This window comes from Syngnathus scovelli, chromosome 4 (assembly GCF_024217435.2).
Source record: "Syngnathus scovelli strain Florida chromosome 4, RoL_Ssco_1.2, whole genome shotgun sequence".
NCBI classification, from domain to species: domain Eukaryota; kingdom Metazoa; phylum Chordata; class Actinopteri; order Syngnathiformes; family Syngnathidae; genus Syngnathus; species Syngnathus scovelli.
The window spans coordinates 16552419-16572810 of NC_090850.1; the positions used below are offsets into that span (position 1 = coordinate 16552419).

General features: G+C 40.3%; 2 protein-coding genes across 2 annotated transcripts; one reads left to right on the top strand and one right to left on the bottom strand.

The window, feature by feature from the left end:
• On the top strand, positions 1-7567 carry tacr2 (tachykinin receptor 2). Its single transcript, XM_049717543.2, has 8 exons — positions 1-265; positions 2998-3150; positions 3250-3545; positions 5403-5597; positions 5692-5842; positions 5940-6059; positions 6212-6288; positions 6363-7567. The coding sequence occupies exons 1-8, from the start codon at positions 236-238 to the stop codon at positions 6553-6555; spliced, it is 1215 nt and encodes a 404-aa protein (XP_049573500.1). The 5' UTR covers positions 1-235; the 3' UTR covers positions 6556-7567.
• A 62-nt stretch (positions 7568-7629) lies between these two features.
• LOC125966946 (hexokinase-1) lies at positions 7630-20343 on the bottom strand. Its single transcript, XM_049717540.2, has 21 exons — positions 20050-20343; positions 16220-16382; positions 15749-15897; positions 15557-15676; positions 15221-15316; positions 15038-15137; positions 14769-14952; positions 14394-14549; positions 13960-14047; positions 13576-13721; positions 13261-13453; positions 13066-13177; positions 12411-12559; positions 11835-11954; positions 11668-11763; positions 11370-11469; positions 11112-11295; positions 10843-10998; positions 10609-10696; positions 9830-9975; positions 7630-9274 (listed from the first exon to the last, which is right to left on the bottom strand). The coding sequence occupies exons 1-21, from the start codon at positions 20110-20112 to the stop codon at positions 9127-9129; spliced, it is 2757 nt and encodes a 918-aa protein (XP_049573497.1). The 5' UTR covers positions 20113-20343; the 3' UTR covers positions 7630-9126.
• Positions 20344-20392: the final 49 nt, after the last annotated feature.

Consider the following 20392-nt stretch of genomic DNA (forward strand, 5'->3'; position numbering starts at 1 on the left):
AGAGAGAGAGAGAGAAAGAGAGAGACAGACAGACAGAGAGAGGGAGACAGAAAGAGAGACACGGAGAGAGAGAGGCAGAAAGAGAGAAAGAGGGACAGAGAGAAAAAGATACAGAGAAAGACAGAGAGAGAGAGAGAGAGAGGATGGGGATGTCTTGATGGATTGGACTAGGTTATCCATCGCACTAAGGGACTCTTAATTCTGAGCTGTAATCTGGAAGCAACTGGACACATGGATGACAGGCAGCCCTGCTCTCCTGCATAAGGTAAGAATAACAACAGATTTATTTGCTTCTCTTTATAGAGAACACTTTGCATTGCATTGCACTAACTCATCATTTGGGCAAATTGCTACTGAGTAATTGTTGAGTAAAGACTTTGTGCACACAGGTGATAGTATATGAGGATCAATGAAGGGATGGGTTTTAAAAATTTAATTCTGTTAATAATCATAAAAGTGAAGAAGACTTCGTTTTGTGAAGTCTTGATTATTGTGGTTTACTGGACTTGATGTTTTTTATGTATCAGTTGGCAAAGTATGAAACGGACTTCAATATGGTGCATTGGGGTTTTTCCCCTACTGTAATTCTTGTATTTAAGCTAAAAAGTGTACCAGTTATTTGTTAATTTTCAAATAACATTATATAACAAGGAAGCCCAATCAGGATAGTGCTTTTATTACTCATCAAAACCCAAACTAAATAATTTATATTCAATACATCCATCCAAACATTTTTTTTAAATATCCATTTCATTCATGGGAGCTTTTTCCAGCTGACTTTGGGTGAGAGGCGGTGCACATACTGGACCAGCTAATCATCTGAAATTGTAATTGAAATTGAAAATGTTCCATTAACCTGACATAAATGTTTCCGGAATGTTGGAGGAAGCCAGCATACCCAGAGAAGAGCATTAGTCCTTGATATTCTATTAGTTTTACAATCTCTATTTATTGAGCAATCATTTTAGCCAATTGCTTGTATTATCTCAGATGGTGCCTCATCATTACTGAATGAGTTAGCAGGTTGAAATGGATGACACACTTCAGTTTAATAGACCATATAAACCAACGAGAGCAAAGACAATGAATTCAGAAAGCTGTCGACTGCTTGAGCACCAAGGACAGCTCCGCTGCATTCAGTGGAACCTCCAAAATCAAACGACCCTTGAGTGGCACAATTTGGAGTTCAAGAAAAATGCCTGGGAAAATTGAAGGGGTGGAGGGGGGGGACGGGTGACAAAAACTACTCGTGCATGGAAATATTGTGAGACTCCAGCATGATAATTGCCTCAATGCAAATAAAACCTCCGCATGCACATTACGCGTGGGAAAAAAATGCCAAACAAAATCATTCGCTGCAGCAACAATAAAATTGTAATATTACAAATAAACCATTTTATATAATTTATGTAATTATGTAATTTTGAGCGCAATAATATAATGTATTTAAATCCGCTTGCACACACTCGTAAGCACGTTTATACGTATTTGCCAGTGAACATATTTTTACTGTACATTGGCAGCTCCACACTTGCGTATAATGGCGGACCTAGCTTGAAGTGATACTTCCTGAGTCCCCATTCATGCATCATAAGACAAGCGGCAAGTTCAATACTGCCTTGTGCGGTCTCTCGTGGGAGCAGTGAGCTTTAGTCAGAAAAGCTGCCCTGCTGTAGACTTTTTTGGCTGCACAGATTCTCCCCATCAACTTAAGTATTTCTCACATTCGCTGATGGGGAACTAAAGCGACAATTACAAACAACACAGTCATAATAATGGGGCCCGAGTAAGAGATTATTTTTTTGTATTTGATTGCATGAGTGCCAAGCGCACTGTGTTGCTTGGCAACCTGGTCATTTTTCACTCTATTTACACTTTCCTCAGAGTTCAGTCTTGCGGATGGTATTGTAATTACTACATTGTTTGTATTGGATTTGGTAAATATGAATGAAAAGTAACACATCCTCTTTCAAAGTAGCCTATAGATGAATCAGGCGCACGCCACTAGGCAGGATCAGTATAACTTTCAAATGCATTTGTTAGTTCACAAGTAAAGCTACAGCTTGGATCAACTTTGTAAACCCGTGCGTTCGGCATTTTCAAAGAGTGAGAAGCTTTCAGTCGCACAGCAATAAATAATGCTAAAAAGTTACTTAAAACAGAGTGATTGTCAATAAATTTAAAGATGGTGGCAATTTGAGCCTGCAAAAAATCCCCTTTGTTCATCCTCCCATATTCCATAGCGCTTGTCCTCATTCATTTCATGAGTGAGGCAGACGTGCTGAGCACTAACTCACCCTGCAACACATTTTAATTACACAGTACGTCAACCAGCGCCAGACAGAATTCTGTTCAACCTAGGTGAGTCCACCCAATCAATTTATGTGGTAAGGTGTAAAATGTATACCTATTACCATAAACTCATGCACTGAAGCGAGCACTCTGGCAAATGGGTGATAATGTCTCCGTTAAGATGTTGCAAAGTGGAGCAATTAACTCTTACTATTCTCTCCACGCCCAACGTGCAGTAAAAGCAAAATTCAATTCGCAACTGATGAAACTTCCCGAAATGAGAATTTTTCTGCGCCATCCATCCATCCATCCATCCATCCATCCATCCATCCATCCATCCATCCATCCATCCATCCATCCATCCATCCATCCATCCATCCATCCATCCATCCATCCATCCATCCATCCATCCATCCATCCATCCATCCATCCATCCATCCATCCATCCATCCATCCGGATATTTCCACCAAGGCCGCACGATCCCGATGAGATCAGCATCAACAAAATAAATTATAGATAGAGAAGCTGTATACTGATTAAAGGAAACACACTTTTAGATCATTGGTCTGCTAAAAGGTAGTCTTTTGTACATGTGGCCTGTTAGTCACGCCACATTGAGTTCAATTTGAGCGTATTTGTACCTCTGGGAACATGAATGGATTTCTTAATGGCATTGCTATTTCTTCCGTTTCCTATGCCAACAGGTGAAGAGTGACGCAAACATGGACCCTGACAATTCAATTCAGCGTATTGAACAGGACTTGAAGGCCACTTTGCTGCCAATGCTCGTCACTCGTGACTCACTGGAGGACTTAAACGAGACCACAGGGAATCAGTTTCAACAACCTGATTGGCAGGTACGAGGCAGTTCTTGCTTTAGTGTGGCCTCAGTACAAGGAAGTTTAATAGATTTCCTAATCAATTCAAGTCTATTTTTTTCTGGCCGTTCACTTCAGGTGGCTCTGTGGGCTTTGGCATACTCGCTCATCATCCTGGTGTCCGTTACGGGGAATGTGACGGTCATCTGGATCATTCTGGCTCACAGGCGGATGAGGACCGTGACCAACTACTTCATCGTCAACTTGGCTTTCGCCGATGTTTCCATGGCAACTTTCAACACTCTGTTCAACTTTGTCTACGCACTGCACAACGACTGGTACTTTGGCCTGGGCTACTGTCGATTCCAAAATTTCTTCCCCATCACAGCCATGTTTTCATCCATTTACTCCATGGCGGCCATCGCAGTGGACAGGTAAGGAAAAGTTTTGGTGCACTTTAAATACACACTTAACTTAAAAGAATCAAACTTTGATCACATAACAGAATAATAGCTTTGTGTTTACATTGAGTGAGTCAATATGTGCTTTGGCTCAATAGAGGCTTTACGAAGCGAATAGCAAATGACTTTGTACTGATTGGAGGCTGTGAGAGAGTGCACAGCATTAAGTGTTAAAAACTGAACTCTGCAAACAAACAACATCGGGCAGTTAAAAGCTAAATTGCTAAATAGAAGTTGAGCCCATGTTTTATTTGGAGCGAGTAGAAGCTTTAAAACGTGTCATTTCAATGTATATTTGCTCATACCAAGCCCGCGCAAAAAGATATTTGAATTTAAATTACATTTACACCTGACACCATCTTATGACATCCAATACATCACAGTAGATAACCTTCACATAGAATGTATTTTTTTTCTCCTATATTCTTATTTTTTGACCGCACACAAATTTGATTTCTCCATTATTACAAACGAATACATATTCCGTGCAAAATACCCACTCTTGTGGTGTTAAATGATTCAGCTGAATGATTCATGATTTGTTATAAATACAAAAGCAATGTCGCTATGCACTTTGTGTAGTCTTTGAAATGAGTTATTTGCCATTTGACTAGAATAGAAAGATCATTCATGGAATAATGATGACATAACCACACTCTGCCTATATATATCTGTTATTAAAGTTGAATTGCAGAGACAACAATGATTCAATCATTGTCTCTGACTAATACAGCTTTTCCACTTTCACAATGACTCTATTCTCAAGTCAAGGTGCTAATTCTCATTTAAAAGTACAGATGCCTACGTCATCATTCGCATGAATGAAGGTGGACAATAAAATGGGCCTTTCAATAGCTGTTGAATAGAATGAGCCTATCAAATTGCTAAATCTGGGTCTGGTCTGACTGATGAGTAGCTCTGTAAACATCTCCCAGGTCAAGGTCAGCCAGCAGCTCAAGCAGCTTCTCCCTTGAGGTTTACCTCTCTAGGAGAGGGGATGAGCACTCCAGAACTAAAAATAAGATGATGCCAAAGGGAGGCCAGAGGCTGGCCTTCTGCCTTCAAAAGGAGCTCAACGGGTGATAAGGGCATCTCAGTGACACCAACAGCTTAGGCAGAGGAATTTTTCAGCATTTTACAGCAGTCTTTCTTCTCAATTGTTTGGTCTTTTGGGTCGGACTTCTCATGGCGCAATGGAAGACCAGCATGAATCAACATCAGCAAAATGCTCACAGACCAAGCTGACTCAAAGCTCTTTGAATCAAACCGCTCTATCCTGCTCAGGACCAAAAATGGCCTCTCTGCAAGATGAATGAACACTTGGAAGAACTCTCTGAACATCAACCCCAGAATTAGCGAAGAAGTATTTCACCAGAGTCCGACATAATCAATTTCAACACAAATCCTGATTACAAATCCAAACAATGAAGAAAAAATTCAAAGCTCTTCTTAATTCTAACTTGCATAGCTGCTGAAATCCAAGAACTGGCTGAAATCAGGTGATCCACCAAAATAAACAGAACAGACAACATCCAATAAAAATGCTGAAATCGTAAATAAAAGTGGCTGAACGCAAAGTGCCCGAGTTTGCTTACCTGACTCCATCACATGGAAAGTCTTCAGCAACTAGACTGAGCCTCCTCTACCATCAAAGTACTCATCGGAGTTAACTGGAGATAATCAGAGGGATAGACAGAAAAAAAATAAAGCATGCGTTATAAATAATGATGACAATAAATGGATGTCAACTCTTAATGCTCTCTTACATGTTCAATTTGCGTGTGTGCTCAGACTGCATGTAAGTTAATTGACCTTTCACTCCTGCTTTAGATACATGGCCATCATCCATCCTTTGAAGCCACGACTCTCCTCCACCTCTACCATGGTCGTGATTGCACTCATTTGGATCGTGGCTTTCTTGCTGGCCTTCCCGCAATGTTACTACAGCGTGACCAGATTTTACTACCCCAGAACTGTGTGCATGGTTGACTGGCCGGATGACTACGGAGGAATGCACCAACTCAGGTTTCACTTAACAACTTAGTAAAATGTACCTTTAACTTGATTTTAATTTGTCCTGGAATCCTGCTGACCAAAAATATCAACACTTACCTTTTAGCTACCAGTTTGCAGTGATATTGCTGATCTACTTGCTCCCCTTGCTGGTGATGCTGGTGACCTACAGTTTGGTGGGTCGGACCCTGTGGGGGGGCCACATCCCAGGAGAGGCGTCAGACCACTACCACAGCCAGATCACTGCAAAGAGAAAGGTCACCTTTCCTACTTTATCATTGCCCTTTACTGCACCGCAGTCAGTCACACAAAAATGTGTCCACTGGGTTGACGTACAATACCTTTGTGTCTTAGGTCGTGAAGATGATGGTTGTTGTGGTGGTGACCTTTGCTCTTTGCTGGTTGCCCTACCATCTCTATTTCATACTGGGATCGATTAACAGAGACATTTACAAGCAACATTACATTCAACAGGTCAGCACTGATTCATATGCAATGTATTCAAGTGTGTCACCACTACTTTAAGTGACTCAGTAAAGTGTAATAATAGTATTGATCATTTTTTTTTGTTGTGTATGAAAAAATACAGTGCTGTTTTTACATTGTGTATCTTCTGTCCTTGAAAGGTTTACCTGGCCATATTTTGGTTAGCAATGAGCTCCACCATGTACAACCCCATCATTTACTGCTGTTTAAACCAAAGGTAAAGCCCCGATTTGCATTGAGACTTAGATGAATCATCATCAAATCGTTTCAAAAAATTCTCCTCTGTTGCAGGTTCCGTGCTGGTTTCCGCCACGCTTTTTCTTGGTGTCCCTTCATCAAAATATCAGAGGAGGACAAGATGGAGCTGCAGCATACACACACCTTCAGAGTGACCATGACACGCAGCCTACACAAAATGAGCGTATGCTCTCCAATCAATGTAAACGACAAAGGTGACGCAAACAAAAGTTGTGGGCAAGGATGATGCCAAGTGGACGTTCATGGTGCCGACAAGTTGTTTGTTATCTCACATTGATACAAGAGAAGCCGCCATCAATATTTCCTATGAATACTGACATCGTGAAAGTTGCAGTGATGTTTTTGAATTGCGTTGATGATTGTTATTTTGCAGCTAGCGTCCCAACGTCGAAGGCCATCTCATATCATTTTGCATGTAGCTCAGTGCATACTGCTGATCAACTCATTTGAACCATTTAGGTGTGCTAAAGTTGGTGGCATCAACTATTTATTATTAACATTGTAGATACCAAGAATGTCTACCAGGCTAGTCCATAAATGGCAAAATTTACTAGACCAGTGGTCAACCAAAGAAGAGTAAATCTTATCACATTAAAAGATATTAAAATGGTACAAAAATAGAGCAATATGATAATTTTGAAAAAAGCCACCGATTAATTAGGTACTTGCTCTCATCTAGTAAAAGAAGATGTAATTGTTCTGTCCATTTAAATTAGATAAGTATTTTTACATTGTGGAATAATTATTATTGCCATGATTAGAATCATGCTATTTGAAATGTGGGTTGGGTGGAAATGGCAATGTGCTTTATTAATGTTCACTGCAGTCTGTATTAGCAGATATATTCAATTCATACATATTTAATGTGAGCCATATGAAAGATTACAAGCATTTATGTTGGTGTACGTGTATGCAAAGCTCTAAAGATAAAATAACGTCAAAAGAATCCTCCAGCTTTAAATTGTACACTGATGTAACATTTCAAACCTGCTATCTTATTTCCGTATAATACTTTCCATTTTACTGAAACATGAATATTGTCTTTTACTTAAATTGCTTGGGGAAAAAAAGATGAGCGTCTTAATGTGATATAAGTGCAAATGTTTTGTGAGGTAAATAATTAATGGTAATCATCTTGAAATCATTTCAAATGTGTTGTTGTATGCAAAAACTGTCAGTTGTTCCAAGACTTAAACGTATTTAATGTGCTCAATAAAAGTGAGAATATTTTCAAATTATATGGTTGTATATTTTGTTTTGGCACACAAATGGCAGCCCGATAGACCAAAGCATCAGTCAATTTGACATTAGTTTGACTTTATTGAATAATTGACAGTGTTGGACAGATAAAGCAAAATGATTCAAGTGTTTGTGCCGAATACTGAGAATAACGCAGAGTAATTATTGAGGCAGAAACTCTGCCATTCATGAGACTTCTTATCGGTATTGGTTTGAGATTCTCTTGCAGGCATAAATTAGTTTTGTGTACAACACTGCATTAACTTCACTTTGTCTATTCTAAAAAAGGGTGTACAGTAGTTCAGGGATCACAGTCTTGTATTTTTGTGTCAATGTTACAATGTTTTCCCAACACCACATTTAGAATGCAAAAAGGTTCAAAAGCAGGAACTGGCAACCAGAGTTCCGAATCTATGCAGGGGCCAACTGTAGTTGTAATATTACAATGCAGCACTACTTGCAATAAATGATCTGAAAGTTCAGGTGGATTTGCTAACATTGGAATCATTTTTTACATTACAAAAGGCAATGTACCTAGAACAGAGCCCTGAGGGACACCAGGAGTGAACCTAAAAGAGGATTTGCAATTCATGTGTAAGTATTCACTTTTGGTTAAGCAAAAAATCAATAAATACAACCTAGCTGAGCATTTAAATACCTTCCTCCTGAGATTTAAAGCATTTACCTTTGTACAAGAGGTGAGAACATTTAATAATGTTTCATATTGTCTTGAAGTTTCAGCAAGTGTAATATTCTTCCAAATATTTGGTGCTCCAGCTGGCACCTATGAAAGCACGCTTTCATTGCAGTTGGTAATGAACTGATGGACTCATAACGTGTCGCCAGCAGTGTGCCATGATTTGTACAAGTGTTGTTTGGACAGAATTTACAGGAGATTACAAGAAAATAGAACATAAAATAAAAGGAGAACAAGCACATTCAGTAAGCATGTGTCGCTCGAGCAGAGATTGGATGTTCCGTTTTCATGTTTATAGGATTAGGCTGATTACAAATAACAGCTTACATTACGTGTCTGTGCATGGGTGTGTGTGAGAATCATTATTGCAGCGTTTAATCATCTCCGGATATAAAAATAAAATAAATAACACGACATGGCAAATGTATTGTATACTGGAATAAGAGTTTAAAACCTTAAAAGCAACTACAAAATTCCCTTTCACATATCGTATTTGTGCATTTGGTGCTGACACATTCTGCTGATTTTGGTAGAAAATATAATTTAATGACCCTGCAGCTAACTAATTATGATGAAAGAAACTTAATGCAGCACGCAACTCGCAGCGAGACATTGAATTATGATTGACACCTTGCAATTACTGGATAAATCCTAAGGGTGGCAACATTACACACAACAGAGCAAAGTTGCAGGGTTGTGTTGTCGCAATTAAATCTTTTGGAACTTTCAACATGTTTTACAGCTACGATAGTGGTTATGCTACTTAACTGTCGCCCGCGTGGACACATTTAAATAGCTCCTGTAGTGTGGGCAGAACATTGTGCCAGTTGGAAGTCCGGAGAAGCCACTGGACTGTGACAGTTACTGGTTGTGGATTTCTTCTCTCAACCGGACGCCCACAGCGGTGATGAGCGCTGCCCCTTTGCCGCTGCCGTCTTCCGACAGCAGGAAGTTGACATGGCAGTGGGGGGCAAGTTCCTTAACGGTTTTGTGCATGATCCGAGAGAAGCTGTGCAGAAGAAGATAATTAGTTGGGATGATGTTCAATGACTGTTTTCAAAGAGCGAAACAAAAAAGTGATTGCGCGTCAAGATACACTATAACAAATAGATACTAAGAAGTGGAAAGTCTTTCTTCCATCAGGGCTGTCACAAATCATAAGAGCACGTTGAACAGGATTGACGCACCAAGACATAGGGAGTGTCTTATCCTAAAAAAAAAAACCCTGGCAATGACTTGCAGAATCCGTTAAAGAACAAAATGACAAAAGAAAAATAATGTAGGTGTTCTACCTTATAAGGTTAAATTACAACTTCATGCAATCCTTGGACAAATACATCCCATATTTGTCAAACAGGAAATAAATGTCAGTTATATATGTTTGTCAAACAGGAAATAAATGGCGGTTATTAAATCACCAGCGCTTTCACGGCTGATTTACAATATCTTGTTTGTCCCATCGTAAAACACGAACGACCTTAACTCTTCCCCTGAACAATTTATGTGCATTTGATAAGGCAGAGAAGTGTTTTGTGCTGAATACTAATGTGAGAATGTATCTTACTGAGGATGCAGTTTATAGAGCGTGCCATCAACCCCTACAGTGATGTTCAAAAAGTCCAAGCCACGGTTTTCCCGGATCTTATCAACGACTGCTGCCATTCCTGCCCCGCAGAGCTGAGCGGCTCGATGTGACACTGCTCCACAAACCTGTAGAACAACAACAAAAAAATCACTATCTTCATTGTATCACACAAACCTGTGTGTAATCTCATCAGTTCTGAGAACCTTAAAAAGACGACACATTTCCTCATGTGAAATTCCCACACAGTCGCACACAAAGCTCTTTCACAAATTACAGTTGAGCAAATGTTTTGTAAGTGCCAAGATTTCCACACAAATGTGCAGAACTGCATTTTGTTGTAAAAGCTCAGCAGCAATAAGGTTCAAGAGTTTATTTTGATAATGCTCTCTGTTGAGGCCAGTAAGGTTGGGAAAGTTTAAACGGTAGAAGTACAATGTTAAAATATCTTTTTGAATTCCATATAGTTTTCGACTCAAGATTGAACCCTGGGTATGCTTTGAGTCAAATATGAGGGGAAAGAAGGATTAATATACCATGAAGGTTTTCAATTCAAACAATAGTGGAGAGCAGAGACCTTGAAGTAGTCATAGATGATTAGTATGGATGGTTAGTAGTAGTTAGCCCAAAAACATTATAGCATGAATGGTTTGTTTTAAATGACCAAAAAAGAAAATTTACACATTTCCCAACAGCTTCAAATCAAGAGGGCATAAATATTTTTTTTCATTATTTGTATTCAACAATGTGACACAGCATACCTTTTTAACAATGATACTGTCATCACAAGTGCTGTCCAGTCCCAACTGTTGCAAGATGGCCCTCACTTGAAGTAACGCCAATCTGTCACTAGAAAAAGATAAATACACAGTTACCAGCAGGAAAGAAAATGAACAAAGGTGAGGAATACTCATATAACTAGACATGGACATTGGACAAAAATAAATGACGAAACTAAAACACAAAAAAGGACCTACATTGAGGTGGTTTCTTACCTCTCAATCTGAGAGAGGAATTTTGTTTCAAAGATGCCTCTGGTCTTCAGCGTTTCTGAAATCTGACCTCTGAAGAGGAAGCCCCTCTTGGTCAAATCTATTAAGATGTTCCGCACTATTTCGCCGAGGTACATACCACTACACATTTTCTCATATCTGAAGAGTGAAAACACACACATTATAACTGGAAAGTATTTTTTTTGTCTTATTCATATTATTTTTTGAATAAATGTGTGCTGTATGTGCCTGTATTTATGTTAGGGTGTTACCTCTGTTTTCCAGGATTGAGAGAGAAGTCATCGACAGCACGGTCGTACTCGGTCCTGATGTCGTCGAGGCATCCGTTATCACCAAATGCCCCCCACTCCATGTTGACACACATTCGCCCTTGGTTGGAATCTACCATCTCAATGTTTCTCATTTCCTCCATGTAACACGCATTGCTGCCGGTGCCTGCACTCAGTAGCCGTGGTGTTTCGTTATTTGGATCATCTCATTGAAGTTGCACGAATGAAATGTATACTGACCAGCGATGAGCCCAACCTCACAGGTGGGCTCCTCGTACGCGCAGGTCATCATGGTGCCCACTGTGTCGTTGACTATAGCCACCACATCCAGGTCAAATTCCTTGAGCAGAAATATATGGTTACATTGATACAAATGAATCAAATTAAAATAACCTAGTGCCAATTAAATCTCCCGTACATTTAATATTGGTATTCTGATGGATAAACACTGTAGGGGTCATTTCTATTTCCATTCGTTCACCTAATGTCACGAGACAGATTGTATTTAACCTAAGAGGTTCCACCAAACTTTTCCTACCTCTCTCCTTTTAATGGCCTCTCTCAAAAGCTCCACAACATCTTCTCCTTCACAGTCTGTAGCTTTAAAGCCTTTAGTCCACGTCACCAGGATGCCCTTTGTAAACACACACAAACAGCGGCTCGAAAAATGCCACCGTGTTGAGAGAACTCCAAACAGGTACTCACAGCATCCAGGCTGGTCTGAAGGCAGGGGAATGAGAAGGTGAAGCCAAGAGGAAGACGAGCATTTTTCATCCCCATGTAGTCCAGGAAGTCACTTATACAATGCACAATGTGATCAAACAGCTGAAGGAGGAAAGGCGAGACATGCATGTAAATTTATGTGAAAATGTCGACGTACACACGTTTACATCACCGTGACATCACTAGTGGAGGTCATTCCCAACCATGACAAATGAATGTGTTCAATTTAAAGCCAAATAGTTTTTGTAATTTTAGAGGAAGCCAGACTAGATGGAAACTGAAAACGTGGGAAACTTTCAAATTCAACCACTGTGCTCCCTACAAGTGGTCGGTTATTCAGAATACAGTTTGTACAAAACTTTGCTGTGACTGCCTCACGTCAAAAGGTTACAGACAGGATTACCTTGACAAACAAAGTGAAGTCACCTCCACTAATCCTAAACAGCATACCAACCGGTTCACATTGAAACAGCAAACATGTCGCTTACGAGCTTACCGAAAACCTGGCAGCTTTTCACACATCTATTTTGTTTGGCATAGTTTGCATAGACTTCTCACCTCCTCTCCTGTTCCCTGCATCACTTCTTGAGGAATAGCGTAAATCTTGTTGTGCATCTCCACCGATCTCTTCTTCCCAGAACGAATTTTGACCATCAGTACTCTAAAGTTGGTTCCTCCCAAATCCAAAGCCAGGAAATCGCCATTTTCTGCAGTCAGACAGAAACACAAAATATTTTGTTTTAATAATGACAACATTGTATCAATGACATATTTTTGGATGAGGAAGCTGGTCTGGCTAGGCTAAGTCTTTCGCAGACTTGTTTATAAGAAAGTCTGGCCACAACGTGTGTGTGAGCGTACACCGTGACATGACACAGCTCCTTAGGCTAAAGATAGCGCCTCCTTTTGCTCCTGCTGTTCCAAGGCTTGACCTTGGCGCTAGGCTGTTATCTCAAGTAAAATATTCTCAGACTGCCTCCATAGAGACTATAACCTTGAAAATCCCTTTCTTTACAGCTCCATTCTTAAAAACCTCTGGGGAAAAAAAAAAAAAATCGACATTTCTTGAAAGAAATCCGACTGTTTAATTCAGTTATAAAGTTTTTGCCAACTACTTTTGAAATTGGTTATAAAAGCAAATGAGGGATCCATATTTTCTGATATTACTCAAATACTTGTATCCATGGTGAGTCCTCACAAAAAAATGTCTAACCTGTGCCATCGGGTGTGCTGCACACAAACGTTGGCAACATTTTCACTGTGGCGGACTCCTGCGTGGCCTTTGAAAGGCCATTTTGGATCTCGGTCCTCATTCGCTGCTTGACCTGAAGAAATATACAACAGTCTCATTTGTAAAACTGCGCACACTCCAACTAATAAAAGTTATATCCGTGTGCCCCGCCTATACCTCCAGCAGTTGATCGGTCGTCAGGCAGAACTCTGACAGAGTTTGTGTGATTTGCCTCGACTGCTCAGCAAGTCTGTAGGCCACAGCCGTCACCATGGCGGCACCTTTCCCGCTACCGCTCTCCGACAGGAGGAAGCGCACGTCAGAGTCGGGGACCAACCGACGGACCGCCTTATGAAGACGACGTGCGTACCTGAAGTAAATTTGTCAGGAACATTGTCATTATGAAATTCAAACATTTACTTGTGCTTTCATGGTGTTCCACGCGCCAACAACATTTTGTCAATCGAGTACATGCATGTTTCCATGACTCACTGTGGGTGCATCTTGTAGAGCGAGCCATCAATGCCAACAGTGGTGCGCAGTCGGGCCACGCCTTTGTTCTCCTTGAGCCTCTTGAGGATGCCCGCTAGTAGTGCTGCTATCAGGTTGGCAGAGCGGACAGACACAATGGTGCAAACCTAAATGGAGCAGATGAGGAAGCCATTAAAAAATCCTGCCATCCTTTTTTTTTTTTTCCTAACCACTTACTAAGGGATAATGCAAAATTTGAAATCCAGCCCAGATGATCTACTGCAATAAGCGGGTAGGGGTTGCCCCAAGATTTATCACATGTGAATCCCATGTGAGGTAAAATGACACTAGTATAAGGTCAGCCTCCATTTCAGGAAGGAGTCCTATTTTGGCAACAATACCCACATGTTGAACGGCAATGCAGTCGTCATCCGAGGGCTCCACACCGAGTCTGATTAAAATCTCTTTGGCCTTGATTAATCCCTCTCTACTCCTAAACAAGATAGACAGAAAGAGGAATACTGTGTTGTAATCCAATAAAACAGGGTGGCCCAAACTTTTGGACCTTAACAAATGTAAAGCATTATTTCAGGAATTTTCATGTGAATAAAGATCGGGGGGGTTAATCTGAAAATAAATGAAAATGGCAGAACCAATTTTGGGGGGGATTTTGGCCTGCTTTACCGCAGCCTCTCTTATCTTTTGCTCTCATCCTTATTCTTTCCTTTGTGATTGAAGGCTATAAAAATAAGCTGACTGGACTTTGTAGTCTGCTGATAAAAGGAATGCCTATATGAATCATGACGCACATCAAGTTTGGTGTTATAAATGCAACTTACTTCTCAATGGCTGACACGTGCTTGGTCTCAATTTTGCCTTTAGTAAGAAGCTCAGCGGTGATTCTTCCCTCAAACAGCAAACCCTCCCTGGCCATCTTGACCAGAATGAGACGAACCAGCTCGCCCATGTACAGTCCACTAACCATCTTCTCAAACCTGTAGTCAAAGGAACAAATTGTAAAAAAAAAAAAAAAAAAAAGAAAGAAAGATTTCTGGACAATTTTGTTTTGTTTTCATGGTGAAGAACACCCAGCAACAATAAAAGAGGATTTCTTTTGACATTTAGCATACATTTTTGCCCATATTGTGATACATACTTCTATTGTGATGTCTTAGTGGTTGAAAAAAGAGCCTACAAGAACCAAAATGACCTACAGCTGCTTGCCGGGATTCAGAGAGCCTCGGTCAATCTCTCGGTCAAACTCGGTCCGGATGTCCTCCAACCAGCCGTCGTCTCCAAAGGCCCCCCACTCGGTGTTCACACACATCCTGCCTTCGTCGCCCTCCACCAGGTCGATGTGACGTAGCTCCTCCATGTAGCACGCGTTGGTGCCGGTTCCTAAAAGAAATATAATTAGGAATAAATTCTAGAATGCATTCAGCTTTCGTTTGGGAACAACGTGGACACGCTGCTGATGGAATACCGATGATAACGCCGACTTCGCATCGTTGATCGTCGAAGCCGCACGTCATCATCGTTCCCACGGTATCGTTCACCACAGCCATGATGTCAGCTTCATAGTCCTGGAAGACACAGAAAGGACTTAATGGCGGCCCCTCACCATTACGTGCTGTAAAACTCCGGTCGAGATGAAGACGCGACTTACTCCTCGTTGTTTGATGGCTTTGTTGAGCATCTTTACGACATCCATGCCCTCCACTCCGCTCGCCTTGAAGCGCTTGGTCCAAGTTAACAGAGTGCTCTGGAGACAGACAAAACAAGGCTGTCTGTCACTCAAGTTCCTACAAAACTAAAGAAAAACATCAGACGTTCCTTATTCGTACTTTGGCGCCTGTGTGTTCACAAATTTGTAAAACAAAAATCTTTTTTTCCCACAATTTTATTACATTTTTATATCATTGATTTTAGAAGTATGACTGACACAGCGGCCTTGGGAGATGAATAAAACGGAAATTGTGCGGTGCTGTAAACGTTATATTACCTCATCAAGTTTGGTTTGCTGGCAAGGGAAGGAAAACGTAAAGCCAACTGGCAGCTTCTTGTCTTTAATGTTATGTTTTTCCATGAAGTCATCCAGACACTCTGCCACGTGGTCGAACAGCTGAAACAAGGCGGAGACGGGAGTGAGAATGAAGGTGTGAGCATTTGTGCGAGTACTTGTGCGTCAACACACTCTCGCTCCGCTGCCGTGCATGATGTCCTCCGGTGTGTCATAGATCTGGCTCTCCATCTGAACTGTCTGCTTCTTCTCGTGACTGACTTTGACGCGAAGGATCCTGAAGGCACTTCCTCCCAAATCCAACGCGATAAAATCTCCTTTTTCTGTAGGAAACAAAGAAAATGTTGTCACGGAAAAAGAGGGGATGAGTCATGAACAATGGTGAAATTGTGGAAGGAATGTAAACTGCACTGCACTCGAGAGTCTTTTTTTATTTTCCCTCTGGAATGATACAGAAGATACTACTAAAAACCACCAAGCGTCACAGTGACGTGGTAAGGAACATGTGGTGAGGGACAGACAGATGATTCATTTGTCTGTTGAGTAATCAGCTGACTAATGGCAGCACAAAAGAAGATGTTTACCATTGACTTAAATTCAAAATGTGTAGAATATTTTGTTTCATTACAACATGGAAGCACTGACCCGAGCCGTCGGGGATAGAGCGTACAAATGTGGGCAGCATCTTCAGCGAGGACGTGGTGTAAGTGTCGCGGTTCAACCCATTGACCATCTCCATGCGGAAGCGCTGCATGATGTCCAGCAGCGTCTCATCAGAGAAGCGCATGGAGTACAAGTACTTGTCAATCTGATAAGACACACAAAGGCAACTGTTAATTGGAGATCACTTCATTGAAATTTAATTCCATAGTCAATACTTTGAACAATTGAACTATTATTGACTTATAGGCCAGATTCAAGGCTGAATCGGAGATGGACAAAATATAGTTCAAAGAGATACCTGGATTTTTTTTTTTTTTTTTGGCTGATCATAGACTATTACAATTTGTTTTCTTTGGATCCCCAAAGCATTTAACCCACAATCAATCATATTTTTTTCCTAAACTTTGATATGAAAAAAATGATAACAGTGAAAAGCGAAAATGAAAGTTAAAACCATAGTAATTGTTTACATAATTACAAGTGCCTAACCTTAGTGGTCAAATCCTGGAAATAAACAAAATGCTTCTCTTTAAAAGAGGATCCAGATTTACTGGATCTGCTAATGATTTAGTAATTCCACACCCATATGCTACATTATCACTGATGTGAATGCCTGACACTGTTCAATCATTACCATCCCTGTTCTCTTACAAGGAAGGACGTGAATGTCATTAAAGCAACATTGTGACTCATTTATTGCTACCTTTTATAGACGACGTCATAGTTACAACACAGTAGCTGTAACTTTCCTGTAACACATCTTTCTATTGGCAGAAAACTTCCCACAGTGTTGACACATTCTGTGTGTGTCGAACAGGATGTTAAACAAACTGCTGTTTCATCACGTTAGAGAATGAACAGGATCACAGCTTATCTATGTCTCATTTTTTCGTTTTGCTTAAGATTGAAGTACCCAAGCAATGTTCGATCCCAAAGCAACTTTTAATATATAAGATCATGGAAGTGTTATTGCTTATTTTCATTTCTCAAGGTCACATTTCCTGGTTGCTTCTTGTTTTTATGTAAACAAGGTCATGACAGTGTCAATGTGGTTTAGAGGAAGTGAATTTGAAATAGAAACGGACTGGATGTAGTGTGGCCAACTTACGGGAGACATTTTTTAAGACATGTATTTGTTCTTTATGAAATCAAACTTTACTTATGTTTAAATCCTTAATGCTAACTCCAACCTAATTCTCCAGTGACATTAATAAGGTTAAAGCGCCCGTGATGGCTTTTGTAAGATACAAATCTTGTGATCTTTTAATATTTCAAAATAAAATGCATATGATACACCAGTATTTAATGTAAACTGTGCAAACAAACAGTGACACTGTTTACATACAAGTGTTAAATATGGTGTGCAAGTGTTACATTCTCTGTCACATTCCCACAAGAGGAGTCTGACATGGAAGCTTATTGAATCATTGATCCTTACCGCTCCCTTTGACAAAATAAATAAATAGATAAATTGAAAGATAGACAGATTTTTCTTTTACAAATGGAGAGGCAAGATCAAAATCCCAAAGGGGAGAGGACAGGTAAGACTGGAATAGTTTACTCAACAACACACCTTTGCCACACACCTTTGTCTACTTCATCTGGAGCTTTTGCTTGACTTTCAGGAAAGGGTCATGCTTTCTGAACAAATTGCTGCTCTTTCTTCCTCACACACCCTCCACCTGCCAACAATGACAATGACCTGCTCTCCTTCTCACAGGCTTGATTGGGGAAGTGCTGAAATCTGACACTGGTGGTTGGACGTGTGCACACACACATGCGGCCATATGCAAAACCTCTTTCCTCTTCTCTACCCTAACCTTGCAATTTGACTTGGTCATGGTGAAACAAACACACACGAACACACACAGTCACACACACGAACACACACACTTAATTTACAAGATTATAAACTTTATTTATTTATTATTACTTGAATTAGTGTGGAGTTATTTGGTGGAATGAATGAAAAGCTTTGAAGGTATGATTGTCCTTTATTTATACAAATTAAGGAAATGTGTTGTGGTAAAACAGAACCACAAAAAATATATACTTGAAATAATTTTATAGATTTGAAATAAATGAAATATTTGTTTTTTACATTCACGTTGGATGCTTTGAAGTCGGAACTGAGTAGTAACCTTCCTTGAATGTGGCATTAAGATAAAACCCACATTAAATAGTTTTGATGTTTTTTTTTAAATTTGAACTCAAACTTTTAACCACACTTAGCAACATTGATGGCGCATTAAGATGCAGTTTGTATGACTCTTTGCATTTTGGGGCTGGTGTGTTTAGCAGAAGGGTCACTAAAGCAATCCATGAGCTCAGGAACTACACAACACCTGGCTGCAGGAGTCTTGCAAGAGTGTCTGTAAGAGTCGGCATGGTACTTACTGTATGGTCACATGGCTCAAAGCTGGCCTATTTCAGGGAGGGCGAGAGAGGACAAGAGAAAGGAAGGGAGGGAGGGAGATGCACTGCATTGCATCAGATCCCCAGTGCTGTTAATGTGTTTTTACCACCGCAGGCAGTTCTTCAATAACAGCATTTACACACAAACACACACCCATTCAGACATTGTGAGTATGAAAAAGGAATGTGACAGCCCTAAACTTTCCTACATTTATAAAGTGGTAAGGCTTGACTAAAAGACAAGCTGATGACATCATCAGTGAGCGACCTTAAAGGGTCGGTTTCACGTGTGAATCATGGAGCACATGTTGTAGAGGAAAATGTGAATACATTTGTTTCGATCAGGGGAAAACAAAGATGACATGGTGTCTAATATAACACAAGGAAAAACTCAAGTATGCTGGTAGCCTGGAAACACTATCTGATCAGTGTTTGCAGGAAACCTTTAGAGGAATTTATAAGATGGAAGGCGCCTCGAGGCCCTTGAAAACAAGCTCAGTCACATTTGACCAAGAATCCAAATGAGCGGGTTGCACATTTATGGTGTCCAACTGAATTCTTTCTTCACCCACCTTGACAAATGTTTGTGTTTAAGGACTTTGCCGTTTGCCACCGACTGGCGGTTTTTGCCAGATTCAACATGCAAAATTTAATTGGCCACCAGTGTTGGCATTGATTTAAAGGGTTGGACCCGTAATTAAAAAAAATGTTAGATGCACTTTGTGCCATGTTTAACTTCTCTCATGGACAAATTGAACGAGACATCGGTGTAAAAAAAAAAAAAAAAAAACACATTGCAAAGCTCCAAGTTGATTGAGTTGGAAAGGGTCGTGCATTCTTCACAATTTTCTGACAAAAACTTCCAGAAGGATGTAAAAGATGGACTAGAAATGGAAATTCATTTTGTCAGGGAACAGATAGTATGGTACAGTACAGTAAAGTACGGTACAGTATGGTAAGAGCTACAGGACAGCCAAAACAATGGAGAGTGCTTTTGTGTCAGGAATCAAAAGATTGCAAAACCATTCACCAGAAATTAAACTAACACTTTTTCTTGTCGCAAAGTAATTTTGCAAGCCCATCATATTGTGGCCATCTAAAAAAAATATGAGCTCATTACATTATTGAAAACTTGACTTTTTAAAACCAAGGTAATTAATCAGGAATTAGAAAGGCTATTGAATAAATGCCTAAATGCAATATCTTTTTGGTCATGTGTGCTTTCATCTTTCATTTCCTCTTCAGTACACTTTTACAGTACACTCAAACCAATATTTAAGGAACCAGCAGTGTCAGACTTCTAGCTCAAGACTTGTCTGCCAGGTAACCGAGCCAGAAAAACAACAACTGCAATTGACACCCACATAACATGTAGTCCGAGGAAATGGAGCCCTCACCTTTTTGACGTAGTCATCCTTGAGTTCTGTGAAGTAGTAGGCTACTAGCTGAGCTGCGATCATCCTGCTTCTCCTCTTCTCTTCTCTCACACACACACGCACACACACAGATGGAGGGAATCAAAGTGGGGGGAAAGAAACCCAACCTGAACGTCTACTTCATGCAACACTAGGGGCCTGTTAATAGAAAATAGAGAGGAATAAATATCCACAATCAAGTCGAGGCAGGTTTAAAAGGAGTCAGCTGGCTCATGTGTGCCACTTTTTGCTCAGCCGGCCGGCACGTGAGTGAAAGCAAAGAAGCAGCAATGAGTGGGAGTGAGTGAGCCAGCAACTTTGGAGG

Bases quoted from the DNA above. Each gene is read 5' to 3' on its own strand.
- tacr2 (XM_049717543.2), top strand. From the start codon at position 236: ATGACAGGCAGCCCTGCTCTCCTGCATAAG. The intron at 266-2,997 runs GTAAGAATAACA...CTATGCCAACAG, and splicing joins GCCCTGCTCTCCTGCATAAG to GTGAAGAGTGACGCAAACAT. The intron at 5,598-5,691 runs GTTTCACTTAAC...CTTACCTTTTAG, and splicing joins GGAGGAATGCACCAACTCAG to CTACCAGTTTGCAGTGATAT.
- LOC125966946 (XM_049717540.2), bottom strand. From the start codon at position 20,112: ATGATCGCAGCTCAGCTAGTAGCCTACTACTTCACAGAACTCAAGGAT. The intron at 16,383-20,049 runs GTGAGGGCTCCA...GTGTCTTATCAG, and splicing joins AGGATGACTACGTCAAAAAG to ATTGACAAGTACTTGTACTC. The intron at 15,898-16,219 runs GTCAGTGCTTCC...TGTTTCCTACAG, and splicing joins CTCTATCCCCGACGGCTCGG to AAAAAGGAGATTTTATCGCG.